Source organism: Mustela nigripes, chromosome 5 (genome assembly GCF_022355385.1).
Source record: "Mustela nigripes isolate SB6536 chromosome 5, MUSNIG.SB6536, whole genome shotgun sequence".
In the NCBI taxonomy this organism is placed as follows: Eukaryota; Metazoa; Chordata; class Mammalia; order Carnivora; family Mustelidae; genus Mustela; species Mustela nigripes.
In genome coordinates, this window is record NC_081561.1 from 144846312 (window position 1) to 144870943 (window position 24632).

General features: G+C 39.1%; 1 protein-coding gene across 4 annotated transcripts in view; it reads left to right on the top strand.

Moving 5' to 3' along the window:
• Positions 1 to 1487: 1487 nt before the first annotated feature.
• Positions 1488 to 24632, top strand: part of QKI (QKI, KH domain containing RNA binding) — a 150186-nt gene continuing 127041 nt past the window's right edge. For 2 of the 4 annotated variants that reach the window (XM_059401400.1, XM_059401401.1), the window contains exon 1: positions 1551 to 1776. In XM_059401400.1, the coding sequence (XP_059257383.1) occupies positions 1635 to 1776 (142 nt within the window). In that variant the 5' untranslated portion in view covers positions 1551 to 1634. Of the gene's footprint in view, positions 1777 to 24632 lie in introns of all 4 variants that reach the window. The other 2 variants (XM_059401402.1, XM_059401403.1) reach the window with 2 other exon arrangements.

Below are 24632 nucleotides of genomic sequence, written 5' to 3' on the forward strand. Positions count from 1 at the left end.
CGAGGGGCGCCCACGCGGAACCCACGGCGCGTCAGGCTCCTTCCCGCAGCGGTGGCTCTCGAAGCCGGAGGACCGCGGGGACGCCGGCGGGGGTGGGTGGGTGGGCATGTCTTCGTGCGGTGTCACCAACGACAGAGCAGTAATCTGAGCCCCCCGGGAACGCGTCCTACAGGGGAGAACTCGACACCCGGGAACGAAGATTCCGCAGCTTCTAGCCCCCACCCCGCCATTTGGGGGTCCGACGGCCCTGCCGTTCCAACCCTCCCCCCACGGCGCGCCCCCGCGCCAGCCCCCGCCCCGGCCCCGGCCCGCCCCACGCAGGCGCGCGGCAGGCCCTGCCCCTCCCCCCTCGCTCGCGGGGCCCCGGCAGGGGCGGAGCGACCCTCGGAAGGGGCGTGGCCGCCTGACTCGACGCGCGCACGCGCTCTCGGGCCTTACGGCTACGTGTCGGGCCACGTGATGCCCACCCCGAAAGTCCCCCGTGAAGCAACAGGACGTTAAAAAAAAATTCTTTTCTTTGGGGTGGGGTGGGGGGTGAGAACGGACGAGAGGATTTTTTAAAAAAACTATAGTAACGCAGGAGAGGATGGGACCGTGCGGTGGCGGGCGCAGCCCTGGCGCGGCCCGCATGCCATCCCTCTCCCCTAACGCCACAGCGCGACCGCGCCCGCCAGGCGAGCCGGCCCGGCGGCGGGGAGCGCGAAGCGGCGCGGCCCTCGCCCCCGCCCCAGTCGCAAGCACCGCCACCCGGCGCCCTCCCCCACCCGTCGGCCCCGCACCCGTCCCTCCCGCCACGGTCGCCCGCCTCGGCGGAGACCCCAGCCCGGCGCCCAGGCCGGGCTCGCCGGGCGCCGCCTCCGTCACGCACCCCGCCGGAGGGAGACGTCGCGGCGGCCGCGGCGGCGGCGGCGGCGCCCGGGCCGGGGGCTGCGGGGGGCGGTGGCGGGAGGAGGAGCGCGCCGGCCGGGCCCCGCTAACGGCCGCCCTGCGCGGCCCCGCCCGCCGCCCGCCCCCGGCCCTCCCCGCGCCGCCGCCCCTCCCCCCGCGCCGCCGCCGCCGCTGGCAGCGCCGCCTGAACTGAGGCGAACTCCGCCGCCAAGTGAGTGAGGAGGAGGAGGAGGCGGCGAGGAGGAGGAGGAAGAGGAGGAGCGGAGTCAGAGCGCGGCGGCAGCGGCAGAGGCGGCCGCGGCGGGGACCAGCCCAGAGAGACCCCGAGCCCGCGGCAGAAGCGGCGGCGGCGGCTGAGCGGGCGCGACCAGCCGAGCGAGCGAGCGGCGGCGGCCCGGCTCCTCCTCGTCCGGCGCCGAGCGGCCCGCGCCCGCACTCGGCCCGCGGAGACCCGCCTCCCGCCCGCCGGCCTCGTGAGGGACGCGCCGAGCCGGCGGCCGAGGAGCGGCGGCGGGCCGGGAGCGCGTCGGGCCGCGGGCGGAAAGTGCCTGCGGGGGCGGGGAGAGCGCGGCGAGCGCGCGGTCCGGCCGCCCCGGCGCCCGGCGCGGGAGCGGAGCGGAGCGGGACGCCGAGTCCCGAGCGGCCGGCGGCCGGGGCTCCCCGCCCCTCCCTCCTCTCCGGCGGCGGCGGCGGCGGCGGCGGCGGCGGCGGCGGCGGCGGGCGGAGTGAGCTGCGGAGCCTGGAATATGGTCGGGGAAATGGAAACGAAGGAGAAGCCGAAGCCCACCCCAGATTACCTGATGCAGCTGATGAACGACAAGAAGCTCATGAGCAGCCTGCCCAACTTCTGCGGGATCTTCAACCACCTCGAGCGGCTGCTGGACGAAGGTGAGTCTCCTCGGCGGCCCCTCGCGGCCCGCGCCCGGGCGGCGGCCCCTCTTCCCGGGACCCGACGCCCGCCAGCGTGTGGGGAGGGCGGGAAGGTCGCGGCCGGCGGGGCCCGTGCGCTCGGGGACGGAGAGGCCCGGGCGGGGCGCATGGAGGCGGCGCCGAGGCCGGGCTCGCGGGGCGCGGCGGCGGGCGGGTCGGGGCCGCGGGGCGCGGGCGGGACGCGCCGGCGGGACGCTCGGCCCCCCCACCCCCGCCCCCGGACCCGAGACCCCCCGGACCCGAGATCCCGGGCCTCGCGCGGCCGGCGCCCAAGTTGGTGCGCCGGGGAAGGCTGCAGGGCGAGCCCTCTCGCGGCCCCGGCTTCCAGCCGCGCCTGCGAGCAGCGCGACGGCCGGGAGCTTGGCGGGCCTGCGCGAGAGGAGCCCGGCCTCGCCCGCCCCGCGCCCCGCGCCCCGCGGGCGCCTGAAGGACATGGGCCCCGGGGCGCTCCCGGAGGGGTCCCTCCCGGAGGACGCCGCCGGTTCCCCAAGTGGAGGATCCAGCGGGGCTTTTGCTTTTTTGGAGTTTGTGCAGCTCGCGGACACTCGGGGGGAGTAGCGCGGGGCCGGTGATTTAAAGGAATTCCGCGGGAGAGCGAAAGTGGAGCTGGTTTAGCCCGGGGCCAGGACAGCATGACAGCGGAAAGCACTTTGTGTCCTTTTGTTTGGGGAAGCGAGAACTGTTGGGGAGTTTAACTTCACTTGGGGCGGGCGGGGGTGTGGACGCGAAGTCCCGCGAGGACGGAGGTCGACGTCGTCGGGCCGGAGAGAACTCGGGCGGGGAGCTGCTGCGCCGCCGCCGCCGCCTGCCTTTGCGGCGCAGGAGCCGAAGACGTGTGCAGGGGCGAGGGGAGCCGCGAGGAAAAGTTTCAGCGACGCCTCGTTGGCGCAGAGCTGCGCGCTGCGAAGCACGACAAGAAGATTAATTTGGGCCAACTCTGGAATTTCTTGAACAAGTTCTGGTGGCGTGGCTCCGGATTACTGGGTTCTCGGGGCTGTGCGTTTCTGCGAGCGCCTGGGGACGGACGATTGACCAGCAAAACGGTCTGCTCTGGAAGTCGAGGAGCCAGGAGTTCTCTCTTAGAAGCGATACCGGAGGACCTGAAGCTGAGAACTCTTACAGAATTGACCAGTGGATTTTAGATTCTTCACAGGAATTTCGAGATCTTTCCTGTAGAACTAGGGAGAAGGAATCTGAAGCATAGAGAGTTGGAATGTCACCGAAGAACAAAAGACCGGAAATGTCTCCGTGGTTAAAGATGGTTAAAGAAGAATCCCAGGAGTTTTTGTTGTCAAGAAAGTCATAGAAACAACTTTAAAAGTACGAAATTGTTAGGTATTACTGCGGCCTGGCTTTTGCTTACGTATGTTAAACACAGCAGCAGTAACCTTACTGGAATGTGCTTTTTCCACTGTTGAAACAGCAAATCTGTTTATTTCATATTGCTCCAGAAAAACTCGAGCTGTCCCTTTAAGGGGTTCTGCTTTTTCTATTTGTGTTGGCATTTGAAAGATTGTGGAGGCAGAAAACTTTCTGGAATGTCAAAAAAAAAAAAAAAAAATTGCTGGGACTCTTAAATTGAGTATTTCCAAATGTGAGCGCTAAGGGGCGCCAGTTATTTTTTTTTAAACGTGAGAAATGTTTGGAGCAAAATGTGTATAACGTACTCAATAATCGGATCTGTATTAAGTTTAGTTGAAATTTAAATCACAATAAATCATTTTATGTGTCATTTTGTGGAGTTATAATACATAATGTATTTGCAAACACTGAGAACACATTCTTTAAAATTATAGAAACAATTTTGTTACATTTCAAAAGCAATATGCTTTTTCTGCCATGGGATATTGTGGTAAAATTAAAAGTTTTAGTAGTATTTCTAAAAATTTCTTTCAAGGTTTCTTTTTTTAGTACAGTTATTTAGAAGAAATCTTTCATAGACATTAAAATGAAAATGGGTCTCACAATATTTAGGGCTAAAGTTGCATTCTTTATATTAAAATATTGAGTTTAATCAAATGACATAGGTTATAAAAAATTGGAAGTATTTTCTCTTTATGCGTATTTTGTTTAAAAACATACATAATTTGAGTTTCTCCTGATTAGTTCTGAAAGGCTTCACACTTTGCTTTTATGTTGATCTAAAATCTCTAAATGATAATTTGGAATTGTTTTCTGTTCAAGTTTCTAATGTTGGCTTCAGTAATTTGTAATCTTCGAAATCTAGAATTTCACTTATGTCATGATCTCTTAACAAAGGTTTTTTGTTGATTCCTCTGTAGTTGGAAATCATAACCATTTGCATTTTAAAACTTGGAGATCACTAGCTGAGGATGGTACATTCTAAATGATTTTTTTTTTCTTTTATTGTGGTTTACTCCATCCCTTATCTTGGTCTATCTTGAATTTTAGCCTTTTCAAGTCCCCAGCCTAAGTAAAGATTGCTTCTTTGTGGTAGCTGGGATGTTTAAAATGGACAGCATAATGACTAGGAAGTTTGATTGTTTTGTTTTTTTTTTTTTTTTAATCAGACCAGTACAAACACACAGGAAAAGGGGCTATTCCTTACTGTGGAATAAGCTGCTTCCTCTAATTGTTAGTCTTATAATAAACTTAATTTAACTTAAGAAAAATACGTTTTTTGAAATGTATCGCTTTTTTGGGGGCCAGATTTTATTCTGAAAATTTGGCAACTTGCTTTGCCCCTTTTGTGGCCTGTCATTGTCTAAAACAAATTAATCATGACTTCTGTTTGTGGTTAGGAGTTACATTTTTCCTCTTCCATATGATTGGTGGAAAAATTTCTTCAATTTAGATAAAGCTGTAAGTTTTAGGTTGATAATTAATTAAACCAAGTTAAGGTACTGGACTTGGAGTAGATGTATTTTCTCATAATTAGAAATTTTGAATGATTATTTCAGAATCCTATTAAAATAATTTTTAGAGTAGATTTCAAAAAATTTGCTTGTCTGAGAACTTTTATTTGGCTAGTTGCAAATTTGGGATTTACGTGTGCTCTATTTTCTTAGTTGATTCAAACTTGAATGCTTTAGTTTGAGCATTTCAATTCCATGCCAAGTTCATCTTTAGCCTATATTTTGACTATGGACTTTCTTTTTGGTTTTTGGATTTATTTTTTTGTCTGGGGTAGGAAGGAGGTGTAGGAATTGTCAGACTTTCCTCTAAGTGTCTTCACAGTGCTTTTAAGTTGTGAGTGCTTTCTGGGTTGAACCACTCACATAAAGGGAGTAATTTCAGTTGTTTTCAATACTTTAAGAATCTTTCGTTGGACATAGTAGATGATTACACATAAAACCGGGGTTTTAAAGTCTTAAACTGTTTTCTGAAGAGAAGTTTCCAAACTGAAAACTCGGACCATCCATGGGAAAGAGCAGTTACCACAAATTTTTAATTAAAAAAAAAACTTCCTTTGTCATGAAAATGAAAGTCATGCAACAGTGGTACTTGAATGCAAATTCTGTTTTTATAAAGTATTGTAATTGGAATTGAGAAGGCCAGAAATGAAATTAGTTAGACTAAAAATTCCAGATGGGGGGAAGGGAAGAACTAGGGATTTTAAAATCAGATTTTGAGTTTTCATTTTTTAGGCAGAGGGAGGTTAAAGCTGCTGATGGGAAAATTAAAAATGCATGGTATGTATTATAAGTAAGGCTAGCCTAAATCTTCCGTAAGTATTTGAAAAATTGGTGTGTGGTTCAGAAAAAATGAGCAAACATGTTAAAGACTACATTCTGCATTTCTGATTTGAAAATGCATTTTCATTTTCTCATGGTCTTTTGGGGGCGTTAATAAATTTCCTTTCTGACCTCAGTTTTCTTTCCCTCCTTTAAAAATGTGGGGAAAAATTTTTTTAAATGAAAACTTGCTTCACTTGTTAACATTTTTCCATGTTAATGTTTATTTCCATTTATTCATTCAATGTTGAAAATATTTTATGCCTTTGGTTTTCTTAAACTTCAAAATTTTTTTGCAGAGGAGATATCTTGTCTACAGAAAACTTTGTTTCAAAAATTAATATGGTTATTTGTTGGTATTAAGAGAATTTGCTATATGAGTTTATTAAAATTTTAACGTTTTTTTCTGGAGCATTGTTGACAGTAATCAGTCTCTTTAACAAAGATTTTATTTACTTAAGTTGAAGTAATTAATCTGTTCTTTAGGGAGAAAAATTTTGCAGTTGTACAGTAGCCCTTTGAATTAATAGTGATGAGAGAAGGACGTGGTATTTATAATTAGTTGTCCTTCCATTATTTTTCTCCTCACCCAGGGGGTGTCACCAGCTCTGTAAAGTAATAATGGAAATAACTTGTATCCTTGGTCATTTTATCCAACCTTCATTCTGCACTTCTGAAGCTTAACTCCCTTTAGGCAGAGTATATATTCAATGTACATGTACATTCAGTGAGGCAGAAGGTGATTCCTTTTTCTTAACTTTATTCAGTTTACATGTTTCGTAGTAAAGGCTGTACTCCCAAGGATAAAATGTGATTGAATTAATAGAAATAGGTCTCTTTGCTAATCGCACTTGCTGGTGTGTTTGGTAGGAGCACCTTTTCTTAAGTGGCTTTGGGAATATAAAGTGAAAAGTTAATTTGGGTTTTTAATGTTTTGTACACATTATATATCTGTTATTATCCCCTCACTTGTCACTGTCCTGAAGCTGATTGGAAAGTGCCTCAGTTTTTCATAAGAAAAAAAATGGTGTTTTGTTTACTTTTTAAAGGAACTAGATTTCCTTGACAAAAGACAAGTGTGCTCCCCCCCCAACCCCCTGCACACACAAACCCACACACCACCGTCTTTATTGGGCATCTTTTTTCCTGCACTTTTTTGAGGCCAATATATTTAGATATGTAAGCTTTTTGTTTTGTTTTTTTGACCTTTTTAGCCCTTAAGAGAATTAAACCAGTGTGGTCATAGGAACAGCTTTTTCAAAAATCTGACTGGAACATCTTTTAATTTACTTGAGAAATTTATTACAGTTAATGCAATTTGATTTATGATGGTGCAGTTACAAGTAAAACTTGTCTTTGTTGGAGATGGAAAATGCTGTGCCTTTTTTGAGTTTTATTCGTTTGATAACTTAAGTGACTGAGTCCATTGAACAACTCTCTGCCATTGGTATGTCAGATACTATGAAGATATCCAAGGATCTATTTTAGTGCCAAAGGGTCAGGATAGTGAAAGAGCCTATGTCAAGAAGTCAGAATTATATTATGTACCAATTTTTTATTTTTGTGATTGACAGGACTTCATTATTTTTTCTGATTCCCCCCCCCCTTTTTTTTTTGGACATCAAGATACTGTGTTTTTCCCTTCATGGGCACTGTTAGGGAATGCTTATACCCCTTTTAAAAACTGGCATTTTAGTTTTGGGGCCCAAAATAGCTAGCTTCTTTTTTTTCATTTAATAGGAAGCAAGCATGGCATTAAGCTTTTCTTAGTGAATGCATTTTGTTTTGTTTGTGTTATGAAAATTGACTGTAAATATAATCCATTGTGTGTTAAGTATTAATGTCTGTAGTTATCATCATACTTCATGTTGTAATACTATCTCTTCTTGTGTTTGCCTACCCTTATTAGAATTAGTTCCTTGAAAGTGCCCACTTCATTCCCTGGTACACTCTCAGATGTTTGGTGAATTAATAAATAGGTTGACATTGTTATCCTCTTGATTTCTGTTTATTTAAAATACGGGATTAAGCCAGTTATGTAATAATTGGTGATAGTTTTGGGCAATTAGAATAAAGGTATGTGTATTTTATTAATGATATTTTTTAGAGATCTTAAAATATTACTTGCAGTGCTTGTTCTCAGGAAGCTTTTATCTTCATTTTACTTTAGTACCTTTGGTGTGAATGAGAATTAGAAAGGTAAAATTGCTTTACTTGGGCAGTAGTTTTCAGCCAGTCCTTATACAAAGTTTATCTATCAATCATATCTATCAGTCGGTAAGCAGAGAGAAGCTGTCAGTGCTTATTGCAGCTCTTAAAAGTTTTGGTGTTTATGGAATTATGTAGGTAAACCTTTTCCCTGGTCAGTTACCTATAAAAGTCAACATGTAGCTGATATGTAGGTCTTGTACTCAGTAAAACACAGTATATGGGAAAAAGATTCCAGGTCCCCGAGTGCTGCTTTGATGTGTTCAGGATAAAGAAGGACTATTTAAGTGGTTTTAGTTTAGAAGAAAGCAGAGCATAAACTTCTGCGGCAGTTACAGTTATGTAACACAAATAGTAATTTTTTAAACACAGGTGTTTCTTTAAGCTAATTTTTAAGTGCCTTTACTTAGAAGACTGATAATCTAGGTTTTCAGCTAATTTAACCCTCTTAAAAGCAGTCTACTCTACTGCTTTAGCCCTAACAGTGTTGTAAAGTAAATCAGTCATGAATTTTTAACAGATACATAACTTGTAGAAGATAGGTGGTTTATCCAAAATTCTTGTAATTAACAAGCAAATGATTGTACTTAGTGGTTCATTTTTTCAGTTTCTTGAAGCAGCCGCTCTAGTTTGAAATTCCAGCAGTCCTATCAAGTGTAGCAAAATAAACATTTTATGTTCATAATGTTGCCTTGTATAGTGATTCTAACTTACATGTTTTATTAAACTGAATTTTGCAACTTGTGAAATGAATCAGTTTATTCTCATATTTCTATCACATTTATGATAAAGCATGATATGTCAGTTTGGATGCTTTTTCAAGGGTGCTGAGGTATCAGAAAAAAATATCAAAATGTAGTTAAATCCATAAGTGGTCCCACGTAAATGACCATGGTAATAAGGAAAGGGCTTGTGTGTGCACACATGTGTAGGCATGGATGTATATAGAGGGAGACATGCAGTGAATGTGAGCTGGCCCTAAATCCTTCAGATTTGGGGTGCTAGGGCTGGTGAAGTTTTAGAACAAGGATGATTTTTGAAGTAATGAAATAAATACCTGCTTGGCCCCAGGATTGAAATGATTGTGTATTAATAGTGGAAAAGGATCTTATTAGCAGGTCCTAAGTAAACACCTTGGTTTTGGCTTTCATGCAGGACAAGTTGTAAAGATCAGGTCAGTTACAGATTATTGGAAACTTGGGGCTTTTAAGCTAACTTAAGAGTTTAAAATCTATAGGAAAGTCTAATAAAAATATATAACATGTATATATATATATATATTTACTACATTTAAGAGTATTAGGAAAGTGCTGGTAAAAAAGCAAAGTTTTATGAAATTCTGAAATTTTTATTTTCCTTAATTGTTAGTGTCATAATACGGGCACTCAGAATGGTTTTACAAAGAGTATTTGAGGAGGTTTATATATGAAAAAAAACAAAAAGTGGAAAACATTTCTTGGATGCCATTTTGTGTAGGGAAAACAATAATAATAATATCAAAAGATCATGGAATTTGAGAGCTGTGAGGGACCTGGGAGTACATGGAAATCGTCGTACTCTAGGTGCAAAAACTGAGGTCTAGAGGTTGTGACTCGTCCACATCATAAGGCAAGGCAGTGTCAGAGTTGGAGTAGATCCTCAGTTCTGTCTTCTAATCTTTTTGGTGAATGTGTCTCTGCATAAGTGGAACTGGAGAAGAAAAACCCGGAATAGTTCCACGTGTTGAGAAGTTGGCTGTGTTGCCTTAGGTTGTGAACATGAAGGAAAAAAAAAGTCAATGGGAGTAGTGTTAATTCTGTGGTATGTTGGACTTGGGCAAATTATGGTCAGATTCTTGGAGCTAAATTTTTGTGATAGTTAAGATGCTAGAAATGAGAAAGAAAAGGTGTTTAGAGGATTTCAGCTCATTCACTTAAATTATTTATTTATTTATTTTTTAAGATTTTATTTACTTACTTGAGAAAGAGAGGGCAAGCATAGAGTGAGAGGGAGAAGTAGATTTCCTGCTGAGCAGAAAGCCCAGTGCAGGACTCAAACTCAGGCTCCTGAGATCATGGCTTGAGCCAAAAGTAGACCCTTAACCCACTAAGCCGCCCAGACACTCTTACTTAAAGTTCTTAATAACAATAGGATAGAGCCTTAATTCTTTAAAAGGTACAAACCCAGTGTGTATTTAGTGTTACTACTGGTATTATTATTGCTGATATTATTATCAATGCAGTTACTATTTTTAAAAACTACTCAAGAGGAAATCTAACCTTTCTGACTGGAAGATTGGTTGACTGATAGATTGATTTGACAGATCACAAGTAGGCAGGGTGGCAGGCGGGGTGGGGGAAGCAGGCTTCCTGCTGAGCAGAGAGCCTGATGCGGGGCTCCATCCCAGAACCCTGGGACCGTGACCCAAGCTGAAGGCAGAGGCTTTAATCCACTGAGCTACCCAGGCACCCCTGGAAGATTTAATATAAAGGTTTACTGTTGTTTGGTGACTCAAGTCAGGAATGTACACTTGGTTCGCTTTTACGTTAGCATAGAGTGGTTAATAGCAGAGGTAGCAGCTCTGAAGAGGGACTGGCTGGAGGTGGAGGATGATGGACGGAAGTGGGAGCTGCCCTGGGTAGCCTCTGCGCTCCATTCCTGATAGCTGTATCTGGAGTATCAGCTGATGCTTCAAGTATATTTGAAGAGTATTACTTCATGGTAGGTAAATAAACTTTCTAAGAAATAAAATATCACACCGAAGCCAAATAAAAGGTATTTGGAAATTAACTGTATCTAATTCTTACCATTGTTGCTGCTACCATCATTGTTGCAGTGATGCTCTAGTTGTTAGGACAGGTGTTCAGGTGTCAACTGTGTAATAAGCATGTGTGTGTGTATACATGTATGACTGTGTGAGCCAGCATAAAGATAAAAATTAACTTTTTGTGTTTCTGTCCATATACTAATGAGACCATGCTGCAAGTAGTAAGAATTCTTTAGTAGACCTGAGATTTAGTCCTGAGTTTGCAGTTAACTAGTTTGGTGATCTTGGACAAGATACCTAACCTCTCTGAACCTCGTATTCTTCATATGTAAATGGAATTATTAACTACCCTGCTGACTTCAAATTAAAATATTGGGAGGCTGGAGGGTACTATATGCAAAAGAATTTCTCAGACTGTAAGGTAGCATCATCTAGTATCTTTCAATATTTTTAGTTTTTTTTTTTTTTTTTTTTTAAGATTTTATTTATTTGACAGAAATCACAAGTAGGCAGAGAGGCAGGCAGAGAGGGAGGGGGGAGGAAGCAGGCTCCCCGCGGAGCAGAGAGCCCCACTCGGGGCTTGATCCCAGGACCCTGGGATCATGAGCTGAGCTGAAGGCAGAGGCTTTAACCCACTGAGCCACCCTGGCGCCCCTAGGTTGTTTTTGATAGGATGGACATTGAGATAAGCAAGGCAGCTTGTAGAGAATCTAAGAAGAAAAGAAAAAAACAAAGGTAATTTATCCACATGAGTATCCACTAGTTTTTATGTTCATGAGAATCCCTCACTAGCATTCTGGTAGTCAGGAAGTCCTTTTGAGAGCGTTAGAATCTGACTTGGTACTAGTAGATGGTAGGATTTAGTGAGGTGAATGGGAGAGTAGAGGATGTTCCACTAGAAGAGAAAGTGCTCTAGTGTCAAAACGGTGGTGATGGGAGATTGAAAGATTTTCAGAAAGTGTGTTTAAACTCAGGTGGAATGGCAAATGTGAGCGAAGGAGAGCTATGAGCAGAGCCAGCAGCCTCAGTTTGGGCTCTACCATGGTGGGCCTTGAATGCCAGGATGAACAGCATACATTTTATTACGAGCTTTGTAAGGAACCAGTGGAAGGCTTGGATTATTTTGGGGTATCATAATGAACTCTCTGAGGTATCATAATGAACATCTCTAACAAGAATGTAGACTCTGTGGGTTTGAGGAAGTAGAAATTGGAGACGTTGTGAATAGTTAAGGTAAATGGTTAGGTAACTTTTAAATACTTTAAAATTTTAAAATATTTTCTTAAAATATTGAATAAAAATATATCGTGAGCTTTATAAATTTAGGGTTAAACTCTTTAGGGTTTTTAAACAAATGTTTTTTTAACTAAAAATAAACATATACAAAAATTTTTTCCTTACCCTTAAGTTCATTCTTATATTAATCCTGAGGTATGGAGAACATGTGGGGCTCATTTGTATAGCTGTCAACCAAAAGTTTGGTTACTTAGAATTAAGCTTATATGTAAATTAAAGAGAATTGAAGAAACTCTTTGGTTTAGGGGGATCTTAGAAGTTCTTGAATTGGTTTGAGTTGAAGGAAGTTTTGTCCAAACCTCACTCATTTGATATTGTTGAATCTAGGTGTGTTATCAAGTACAAAGATTTTTGAGAACTTCATTATTTTATCATCTATTTTACTTTGTTTTTATTTAATTGCATTTTTTAATGTTGATTATTTTAGGTAAATTAGAGATGTCTTGACCTTCCATCTCTGTATGTTCATGTATCTCTTTAAACACTAGCATTTTCCTATATAGCAGCATCACACTGAATAAAATAGATCAGTCCTATACTTAATGTAATAACCAGTCCATATTCAGGTTTTTGTTGTTATCCCCAAAATATTTTTTATAACTGGCTTACCCAAACCAGAGTTTGACTCATGCATGATCCCACTCATTGAATTTGGTTGTTAGGACTTTATGTCTTTTTAATTTAGAACCATTCTTTTTTATGGCACTGCCATAACTTCCTTTATCACTGGAATTGCTCTTTTACGCCCTGTATGTCTGGCACCTGGGAACGTAGGTATAAAGGAGTGAATAGGTTCAAGTACAAATGCGTAGATGATGCTATGCACTTAATTTTGTATCATGCTGGGAACCCACATCCGGTTCCACCATTGGTGAAACTGAGACGGGTATCTGGGTTAGCGTGGTCATAGACTGATTCTCCTACTATAGTTAGGTAAAGCTTTCTTTCACCAGCAGGGAATATATTGTTATTCTGAAAATAGTTACTTTACTGTTGGAAAAGCCAGATAAATGCTTATTCTTAATCAGTTATTGGTGGTTCTTGGAGTAAAGCCTTGGTTTGCTAGTTGCCTCAAATGGTGACCAATGAAAAGGTTTTATTTCTAAGTAGTTGCAAAATCTCTACTGCAAAGTTTTTCTCCTTACAAACTTTTAATAGTAAGAAAGTTCTGTTCCAGCAGATGGAGATATTAGTACACAAAAGACAGTGTTTAGTGATTAAAATTTGTTGAACTCTTTTACAAGAAAGGAAATTTTTTCCTTTAAATTGTAAGAGGAGAGTTGTTCAGGAATATGAGAAATAACAATTATTAAATTCATTATTTAGAAGAGTCATGTAAATCAGTTGTGATATTTCTTTAAAGAGTTTTTTTTATTTTTTATTTTTTTGAGAGACCATATGTTAGATGTTGACTATAAAATGTGACTGGATTAGGACATTCCATTAAGTATAGTAATATTCTGAAATACAGTTTCTTCCTTTATAGCGTAGTTGTTTGAAGGTTTTTTGTTTGTTTTAGTGCAGGGCTGGGTCAAGTCTGTTGAAAAGTATTCTACTTGTATATTTTCTTTTCAATTCTAAAGTTTTTAACCAGGCAGTTTATTTGTTTACTAATGTAAATCAGGAAAAAAAAATCTGTGCCCTAGTTTACTATTTCATGTTATATGAAGAGAAAGTTCTTTAGGGGATTATAGTTTTATTATGGTAATAAAAAATTATCAGCAGTAAAAAGGTAATCTTATCTCACTTTATTATAGTTTATAGCATTCCTTGTCAGCTTTTTTTTTTAAGGTAAATATTACGTATTTTAAAATATAGCTTGCAGTTGTTGAATAAGAAATACTGCTTATTTAAGTTCCTTCTTAGATATGATTTGGAAGTGTGCGTTTTTTTAATAACACATTTAAATTATATTTTCCAACTTGTTATTCTGAGCTTTTTTTAAATTGCTCTATCAGTTGTAAAGTATTTTATTTCCTTAATCAATTGAAATTGAACTCAGACATGTTTATATGTAGAAGACCAGGGGACAGGATATCAATGGTGATACATTCCTTAATAGAACTGATAATAACTCGCATTTTACTTCTTTCTCCCCAGTGTTCTTTTTTTTGTTGTTGTTATTCATAACATAAATTGAATTTATGTAGAGAATTGAAGATGTAAACATTTTCAGTTCACCTTTGGCAGTACTGCGTTTTTTGGTCCCTGAGTCCTAGGAAAGGTGGTATGGAGGGCAGGGGTGTCATAGCATATTGCCCTGTGAACCTTAATTGAAGTAGTGTTTTTCAGGGAAAGTTTTTCCTTGTGGCCAATTTTGTGTATACATTTTAAATATTGTTTCTCATAATCGTTTTAGAGTATAGGAAAAGCATAAATTGTAAAATATGTTGTTATCAGGAATTAAACACATTCATTTTATTTTAACAAGTATTCTTCATCTTACGGAAAAGAACTAAAATGTATCAAGAAGTAAAAATTACCCATAATTCAGTGCTAATCACTCTTGATATTTTGGCACATTCTCTTTTAGACTTTTTTCCCCATCTCGATTTATGGATAAAACAGAATTGTGACTCTACTCTAGTGCTGTCTGTGTTTAAGTAAATTACATCAGGAGCATGTTCCCCTGCCATTTCATATTCTTTGACAGTATGGTTTTATGTTAACAGGTCATTTTACAGAGGTGTATTACAGTTTACTTAACTATTCTATTCGACGTATCACTTTGTTTTCAGTAAGCTTGTGTGATGAAATATCAGATGTTTCAGAACTTGATTACTTACTGTTTAAAAAGCCTTATGTTATTAAATATTGTAATGGCCCTGTGAGTACCAGGCTCTTTTATTTTTGTAATGTAGTTAATTAATTGGAAATCAGCATTTTTATACTGCATTCCAGTAGAAAATGATTACTATTATGTGATATTTAATTTTTGAGTAATGTCAGAGTTGCATATTTCACTTATTTAATGACATATATTTGAAATTTTTTATTCTAGTCACAAGAAAATTTGAATGCATACTATGTGTGACATACGAGGTATGCAACAAAGCTTCGAGTTCATTCCTTACCTTTCAAGTTGTCTGAGTAGTAAGGTAGATAGTATAGAAAGAAAGTAATAAAGAAATATAGCCAAGAAAGGTTGAAAGACTGGTGCTAAGGTCACATTAGGCTGGGGAGATTATAGAATGTTTCAGGAAAAGAGGTAAAATTTCAACTTTTACAGGATAGGTAGGATTGAAGTGGAGAAAAGTTTCAGGGAGTAGTAGCATTAGTAGCACAGGGAACACTGTCCTTGAATGTGAGGACATTCTGAGTAGGAGAAAGAAGTGAATTATTCTATATCTCTTCCATAGAAAGCTTTAACTTCCTGGAAAAAGATTCCATCCTGTTGATAATGGGAGACCCATTTAAGGCTTTTCTTTTTACATCTTAGCTTTTTTCCCCCTTTTATCTGCCTTCATACTTCTGTTTAGTTATGGATTCATGTGATAGATTGCTCTGCTTATTGCATATTTTTAGTCTTTCTGGACTTACTCCTTACCATCCCCCATTCCAGTATTTTACCTCTTAACTTCTGTTTTAACTTTATTTTTTTAACCTGTGCATGCTTAGTTTGGCTTTCTATTTTGTTTTACTAGTACATTTGGATATGCTTGACCTGCTCTTTTTTTTAAGATTTTATTTTATTTATTTAACACAGAGAGAGTGATCACAAGTAGGCAGAGAGGCAGGCAGACAGAGGGGGGAAGCAAGCTCCCCGTGGAGCAGAGAGCCCGATGGCGATGGCGGGGCTCAGTCCTAGGACCCTGGGATCGTGACCTGAGCCAAAGGCAGAGGATTAACCCACTGAGCCACCCAGGTGCCCCAACCCGCACTTTTTATTATGCCATTCTGTGTGTCTTTTGGTGATTGTGTTGGGTTTAGGTGCCTGGAGAAAGGGAGTTTACCTGGAATTAGTGAATGTGTGATTTATAGAACTGGTGAGTCTAAGCTCTGAACTATAAATGAGTTGCTAGCATGTCTTGTCCTATATGGATGGCGTGGCTTTTTGCCCTTCATCTTTCTATTTGCTTTTGCTCTAATGGCTTGAAAGTTCCTAACAATCTTATATTGGGTGGGAGAAATGGAAGATCTGCCAGTCTAACCCTGAATTGAGGGAGGCTATAGGGAAAAGTGTTTGCAAAGTGTATTCCATGTAATACTGGCCTCCTGAGGTAGTCTGAGAATAAAGTAGTCAAGGAAGTGCTGCATGTTCTTTTGTGAATTCAGCATGTGGTGACATGTTAAATATCCAGTATGTGCTAAAGGAAGCTAAGTTGGTTTAAATGAATATTTTCTGAAAATTATTTGGTAGAGGAATGCCTTTTTTCTTTCTTTTCTTTTTGGAACTGGTGTCCTGAGGATACATTATGATAAATACTAGAAAGAGGATTTATAAGGACTGTGGATCCTAGGAAGAAGAGGGTTTAAGTGATAGTTGTTTGGGAATCTTAAATTTTGGATGGGAATATTGTCTCAAGTCAGATCAAAGTACTCTCTGAAAAACACAATTAAATTTCATTTAGTTTGGGATTATTTCAAATTCCATCTAAAAGGAAGCAAGAAAAAGTATCTTTTCTGACTTTATATAATGGTACCAAATGGTTTCAGTAGTGAATTTTGTTTAATTGAAAGTATTTGTTGGGGCACCTGGGTGGCTCAGTGGGTTAGGCCGCTGTCTTCGGCTCAGGTCATGATCTCGGGGTCCTGGGATCGAGTCCCGCATCGGGCTCTCTGCTCAGCCGGGAGCCTGCTTCCCTCTCTCTCTCTCTCTGCCTGCCTCTCCATCTACTTGTGATTTCTCTATGTCAAATAAATAAATAAAATCTTAAAAAAAAAAAAAAAAGAAAGTATTTGTTATTTAAATAAAAATTTAGACTTGCTATTTTTTAAAAAATAGTTTTCTAAGTGAAAGAAAATTAACAGAATTCTGACAACTTAAATGTAGAACTTAAAAATACTTTAAAATAGGTAATGCACAGAGAAATAGTGTTCATTGGTTTAAGTTGGGAACTAGTGAATTGTTAGGTGAAAAGAATTTTGAACAGAAAAATATTTACCTTTGTTAGATTGTTTAATAAATATTGATGTGCAGTGATTTAGTACTTTGGTAAGATCTGTAAGTCAGTAATTAGATGAGCTTTTTCTGTTTAGATTTTAATCTGAAAGATATTAGCTCTCTTTTTGTTGCTACAGCAATTAGTCATATTATAAAATGAACTTTTGATGACATTTATAATGAGCAGTCTTTAAAGAAGGGTAAGTGTAGGGTGGTTGGTAGAATAATAGCATTTCATCTGGAGGGCCCAACAGATTTTCATTAACATTTTTTTTCTAGTTCAAAGAAAAATCTATAATTCAGAGATTTGAAGTTGGAATGGATCTCAGTGATTACAATTCCATCTTCTCATTACATATGTAAGTGTAGTTCATTTACAAAGGATATGAAGTTTTACAGATTAGAAACTGCTTGCTTCAGGAATGGTAGTTGATTTTGCGCTTGTGACAGAAATATGTCTGTAAGTGGTATTATTAGTCAGAGTACCTTGGGCCTGATTGCCTCTATGGTGAATGACGTTATGACTGATAATTGGTATATTGTGACTACCTTCCAAAGTGAGTAGTCTTAATTATTTTAAATTTTGTTTAAATACTTGAAATAATCTTCCTAGGGAATTTTTTTGTGTGTGAGAGAGAGAGAGGAGGGGAAAGAGAGAGCATCTTAAGCAGGCTCCATGTTCAGTGCAGAGCTGGACACAGGGCTCAGTCTCATAACCTTGAGATCATGACCTGAGTGGAAATTCAGGAGGCCTATGCTTGTCCAGCTGAGCCACCCAGGTGCCCCTCTACCCAGGGTAATTTTAACTTTTCCTGTAAATATGAATAAACTCAAACTGTTGTTAAACTGATGTTAAAGACAAAAAGGCCCTCCTAGGTTCGTTTTCCAGCCAGCTGACTCTAGGTCTAGATACAATTTAGTGTACATAGCAAAGGAACTTCCACTGTCTGTATTTTTACACAATATTTTAAAGTCCTTAGTTAGAATAATCTCTCCATTACCCCCCTTGTAGATCTAGGTCATTTGTGCTAGAATAACGGGATAAAAGTCTAAGGTGAGGATAAGGGAAAATGAGAAAGCTGCTTGCTTAAGTGTCTTCTAAATACTTGGTTCAGATTCTCTTGTCATTGCTAAGACTTAATATGTAGACTTGTGTTTGGTGATGTCCTATATAGGTTATTTCATAGGCTAGTGTAAATTTATCTAAATTTTGAAGGGTGATAAGTTTAGGAGAGGTATCTTCAAAAAACATTTATGTTGTTGTTTCATGAATCCTGAATCGAAGAAAAATGAAAAGGGGAAGAGGGTAGAGAATGATAGTAATTAGGGATGGTAAAAGTAAGATCTGAGTTAGAAAATCCTAAGTTTGTTTTTAGGTTATAGACAAATGTATTCATTTTACGGTGGTAAAGGACATGAGAGTATCTTATTTTTTACATTTCACTTTTATTCAAGGGCTAATAACCTTTGATTTTCTTATTAAAATGTATTAACTGAATGTCATAAGATATGCCACATGGTACTACAGATATGGGTCAAGTTGTCCAAATTGGAATATACAAAATTTTTAGTCACTTATCAGTGGATGTTTAAAGCATTGGAGAAAGTAGTAATAAGAGGAATTTCAAAGTGATATCTTTGATTTTGTGAATCAGGAGGCTCTTTGATTGCTAATACAGTTATTTATTGAAGAACGGGTACATATATTCTGACTTTAAATCAGAAAAAATGGTATAAATGTAAGCAAAAAAAGGTGTTTGTATCAAATTTTTAGAATGTTACCTGTGAAGAGAAAAAAAATTTTTTTTAAGATTTTATTCATTCATTTGACAGATCACAAGCAAGCAGAGAGGCAGGCAGAGAGAGAGGGGGAAGCAGGCTCCCTGCTGAGCAGAGAGCCTGATGCGGAGCCCGATCCCAGGACCCCAAAACCATGACCTGAGCCAAAGGCAGAGGCTCAACCTACTCAGCCACTCAGGTGCCCTGAGATATTGTTTTGTACATACGTTTTGATATAACTAAACAGCTGAAATGAAAGCTTCATTAAGTAACCTCTGTGTTACTTACCTGTGGCATAATCTACTGTTTTCCTGTTGTGTCATTTATTTTAAAGATTTACATATTTTAGAGAGAGAAAGCATGTGCGTATGTGTAGGCAGGTGGAGGGTCAGAGGGTGAAAGGGAGAGAGAGAGAATCTCAACCAGATTGTTTGCTGAGTAGGGAGCCTGAGGTGGGGCTTGATCTCACAACACTGAAATCATGACGTGAGCCAAAGTCAAGAGTGGGATGCCTGACCGACTGAGCCACCTGGGCATCCCTGTTCTATGTCATTGAAAAAGTGTTGGTTGTGACTAATACTATAGAATTAATAGGTTATGACTTGTGTAGTTTTAGCAAAACTGTTTTAGTCTCCTACTATAACTTAGTTTTCAACAGACTTTTTTTTTTGAAGTCCGTCCCTTACCTGGGTGTTGCAGACCCAAAAATGAATTAAGACGTGGCCTAGTACTTAAGGAGACATGTATGGAGAGAGAAATGAAATAAGAATCTGCAATGTAGTGCTTTAACTGCTGTGGCAGAGGCAGACTCGGGTTAAGATGAAAGGGATCACATTTTCTAGCAGGTAGATGAAAATTTCTTGGAGGCTCACGTATTAAATAACCTGATAATTCCTCTGATGATGGGCTTCATTTAATGTGAAATTTAGTCCCCCCCCCCCCCATAAATTCTAAAGTGGTTACTATCAAGTTTACTGAACTATGGGATTTCTGAATTTTTGGCATAAAAGCCAAATTTGTAAAAGTGAATGTTAATTTTATAGATAATCTTGAAAAATATCTAAATCTTAGAAATGAGTAATACTGTGTTCTTGAATATGTCATGGTGACTAGCTTTAATGACTTTATTTGGGAAATACTATTTCTTTTCTGACTTGATCTCCAAACCTTATATTGTCACTAATTATGAAGGTAAAGTTAGGTAGAAGGGTTTTATAAATATAAACATTATTTATCTATAGATCTTAAAATTATCTTTGACCTTTGGCTGTTTGCTCAGATAATGAAAGTTAAGTTACAAAGCAAATGATGAACTTTTAAAAAAGATGGATACTTAATTATCTAACATTTAAAAATCATTTTGTCATTTTGTTGAAATTTGGAAATAGTCCCTATGTTAACATCTTGGAAATATTCCCTGTGTTGATTCATTCACAATAACAGTGAATATAAAAATTTATGAGATTGGTTGGATATTATAGAGGACGGTCTTCCTATCGAGTTTAGGTTCTGTGAGTTACAGAATTGTTACAGTTTCTCTTATGAGTGATACAGGCTACTACATCAGGTTGAAGAAGCTAATGTCTGAGTGGACGTGGTGGTTGCCTTAGAATGATTTTGCCGTTAGCAGTGAAAAATGTTTTTCTTATAGTTCTTGTGCAGCAGGCCATGGAGTAAAGCACATTTTTATAATAAAGGTGATGAATTTAATCGCAAACTGGCAGCCAAATGGAAATTACAGACCTTGATACTGGGAGAAAATTGCCTATAAAGCAACTCTTGAGGGAATAGGCTTTAAATTTATCCACCCATTTCGACATTGAGGAGAACATAGGAATCAGAGGATATTTTGCTTGGCCTGCTTAGTTCAGATGAATGACACTTGAGCATTCTATTTAAGATCTAAAGATGGTTGTTTTAAAGTTGCTTACGCTTTGTACGTCAAAGCCTTAACCACATGCATTTTTGTATTTCATTAAATGCCTAAAACATTGCTGATTTTTTTTTTTTTTTATATTTCAGCACATGATATGCCTAATGAATTGAAATCCGTTTACTACATTTATGGTGCTATGCTGTGTAATTTATATTTCTGCCATTTGTGTGATGAACTACAGTCTTAAAGGATGCAGAACACTCTGGGTTTATAAGTAACATTCAATTGATAGGTCATATAAACTATCAGTCTTAACTGTTTTATATTATATTTAAACAGTTTATATTACAGTATTTAAACAATGGTAGAATTTCTATTATGGGAAATCTGGACTTTGTCAGTTTTTACTCTAGGTGACTAATGCTTGTCATTTCTAAGAATAACGTAACCCTTGATTCAACATACAGTATTCAGAGTGTTTTATCCTGAATTTTTGGTATATTGTACCATGCATTTTGGTGTACACTTTCCTCCCATGGTACATATATTTGTTGACAGGTATCTCTGTCCAAATTCAGAGAATTAGTTGTGACTTTGTAAAGTGAGACTTATTCGAAGGTTGGTAAATATGTAAAATGAAAAATGTTAATGTAAAATATAAAAATAATATTTCCTAGTATACTAACTGAAACTGTTGGGTTTTAAGGGTAATTGAGGACTACTTCTGGGAGGCTGTTAGATTTTACTTGGATACGTAACCTGGTTAATAGATTATATAATATGCCATGCTATCCAGAAAATTAATAGGAGTATAACTGTGGTAAGTCTGTTTCTGTTCTCTTTAAGCACAGGATAATAGAAATGTTTAATTTTGAAGTAAAATGTGGGAATTTAATATTTGATGCCTGGAAAATGCAAGAGTAGAAAGAAGAAAAAAGTTGTACAGGTTATCTATATTTAGAAAATAGTTTATTGAGGTTGTACATATGAGATTGAAGGTATAAAAACCTTCGAGAAATAGTATTACTTCTTGTTGAAATAAGTTCCACTTGTCATTGAAAGTACTTTAAGTTCTTTTAAGTGCTAGATTGATTTTGATACAGCCATGTGAGAAGTAAGCCTCCATGTGTTGTTGAAGATAAATTAGAATGTTTAGCCATCTCTGACATTTACAAAGTTTAAATCAGGACCTCTTGGGGTGCCTGGGTAGCTCAGTTGGTTAAGTGCATGACTCTAGATTTCTACTCAGGTCATGATCCTGGGGTCCTGAGATCAAGCCCCGTGTGGCGCTCTGTCTGCACTCAGTGCAGAGTCTGCTTGTCCCTCTGGCTCTGCTCCTCTCCCTGTTCTGCTCTCTTTCTTCCTCAAATAAATAAATAGATAAAATCTTAAAGTAAATCAGTACCTCTGTTTTCTTATCCCTGATACAGTTTGGCTTAAGTAGGCTGTGGCAAGTTTAGAATTCAGAGATAGAGTCTAAAGATAAATATTCTTTAAGCTAGGCCTTCATGAGAGAAATACAGTATAATTGTTTTAATTCTAATGTTCCTGATTGGTAAATCAGTATGTGGAAAGCTATGTTTTCAATTTCAGAAAAAATTAAAAATTTTAACATTGAAAATGAAGCTCTAGAATAAGACATATGGAATATCTATGAATTGTATACATATTTAAGTTAATATAGTTTGGTAATATATTTAATGTTTTAATGTTACACATGTGTATAATAAGCATAGCATATATAATTCACATATAATTTTATTGATAGTAGTATGTGTGTCTACACATGTGTATATATATAGTAACCATTTCATTAAAATCACTTTTCTGTAGTGAGATGGTTTTAATTAGTTGTTTATAAGCCGATACAAAATTCAAATTCCATAGTTACTGGTGGGAGTTTATGTTTTTAAAAGGGTTTTTTTGTGATATGTTTAAATTCACATCCAAATCTACTATTGTGATAAAGGTAGGCACAATTTAGTTCAAGATTGTTTATGCCAGAATCAGAAACACCTGAAGCATCTAAGATAAAATTCTAAGTTTTCCTGAAATGATTTTAGAATCCTGTGTTTTTTACCGTTACATCATTGAATTAGCTTAAGTAATGGATTTCACAGAGGAGTGAAATAAGGGGAGTGTTTGCAGTAATATTGTGGTTTCAAGGTGACAGTTTAAGATGTGACCTTTTTGTATTGTTTTGTTTTTGTTCCTCTATTTTAAGTTATTAAATTGTAGTTATGCAAATATGTATTTACAGCCAAACCGTGTCTCTAACTTTTCTTTCCTCAAATTATTTATTTGAGGTAAAAAGTAATCTTAAACAAATGGTTAAACCAAAGCAGGTCAGAACCTGATGCAAAGAGCTCTTAACGTTTTCTAAAGTGTGTTCTGGGAAGGTGCTGTAGAGAATATCTGCTTCAGGTATTTAAGGGTCATTTTTAATGAACTGAATATACTTGTGGTATTTGTATTTGAGTAGTTAGCATGGTTTTCTGGAAAACATGGTTGACTGTTTGAGGAGGTGCTTAGTAAAAGTGAGTTGGAAAAATTAAACTGTATCTTTGTTACTTTCTACCTCCACTTTGCCACTATGGTAAATTTACATATGGAGAAGTCATTTGCAGAGTATTTGTTGGTAGGTGTCTTTACTCTGTGTTTTCTGTATGTCTATAGTCTGGGAAAAGTCCGGATTTCAGGTAGCAGATATTCATTAAATTAGCAGTTACTGTCTTTCAGACATATCTGTCAATATAACAGCATTTCCAGATATATGATTTTATATCACAATTATCATTAGTAATGATGATATGAACATACTTAAATTTATGTAGTAGGCACTCTTTATAAATACATATTCATTACCTCGTTTAATCTTTACAGCAGTCCTGTGAGATGGAAAGAATTCCATTTTATAAATGAAATGGAGTCAGACTGAGATAGTACAATAGTTATATCAAAGATCACATTTTCAGCAGTTTTTTTCTTTGTCACAGATTATTATTTACAATTTTATAGTCAGCTGTTAGGTAATAGTTTTTTAAAAATAAAATTTTATCTGACTTTTGAACTGTTACTAGGTTAGTTCTGCACAAAGACCTGGAGACTTGGAGTTTTTTCTTTAGCAACTGTAGCTACAGCTGTGAGAAAGGTGATGGTCTATTGATTGTGTTAATAGCTTGCTTTATTTGACATTGTCATTCTTTTTATAAGAGAAAAAACAATATATTCAGAACACAGGAAGTATGTTTAAATTTCTTTCAGAGCTTGTTCCATTTAATACTGAAATTCTGAAAGTGGGTTCACTTTTTCTTAAATCTTGAGACACTGATACACCTCTTACTGCGGGTTACTACAAATGCCTTCTGGCACCTGTGAATTGGCTTGATTTTGAAAAACTTCATGGCCTTTTCTACTTCCTCACTTAAAAAAAAAAGGTGAGCTGGGGAGTGCTAATGTACATCTTACTCTTCTGTTGCCTGTGAAATTCTCCAACAAAAGATGATACATACATCTTGCTGTACTTATTCTTCCTAGAAGTGTTCAGTTTTAAACCACAATTAGGAAGGAATTAATTTTTTGTGAAAGAATTTGTCTCATTTTCCAGTGTGATGGGTTTTGTGGAGTGCTTTTTGAAATAGGTTGCTTTGAGATTTTGTTTTATATCAGTAATTTTCCACTTGCTCCTACTGAGGCAGGCCTTGGTGAAAATAGAACTTTGGTTTCTTAGAAATTCTATTCTGTTCATTACGAACTTTCCACGAACAAATTTGTATTGGTTTTAAGAAACAAATACCTAATTTGCATAGTAACTTCCACATCTTTAAACCTTAGGGTGACTATTCTAAAATATGCAACTTTTCATTGACCTTTGCCTTTGAGAAGTTTCTGAGTAAATGAAAAAGTACCATGGGTGAGAAAAACAGAAGTACTTGCCTGGATAATTACAGTCATTACTAAAAATAACAATCCACTACAGAGATGGATTAGAAGTCAGAAAACTGAGGTTTGGAAAAAAATCCTTGAAGGGGACAGAAGCATATGTTTTAAGCATTTTTTCATTTATCAGCATCATCAACATAAATGTGTGTCATTAGAGTGATAAATATA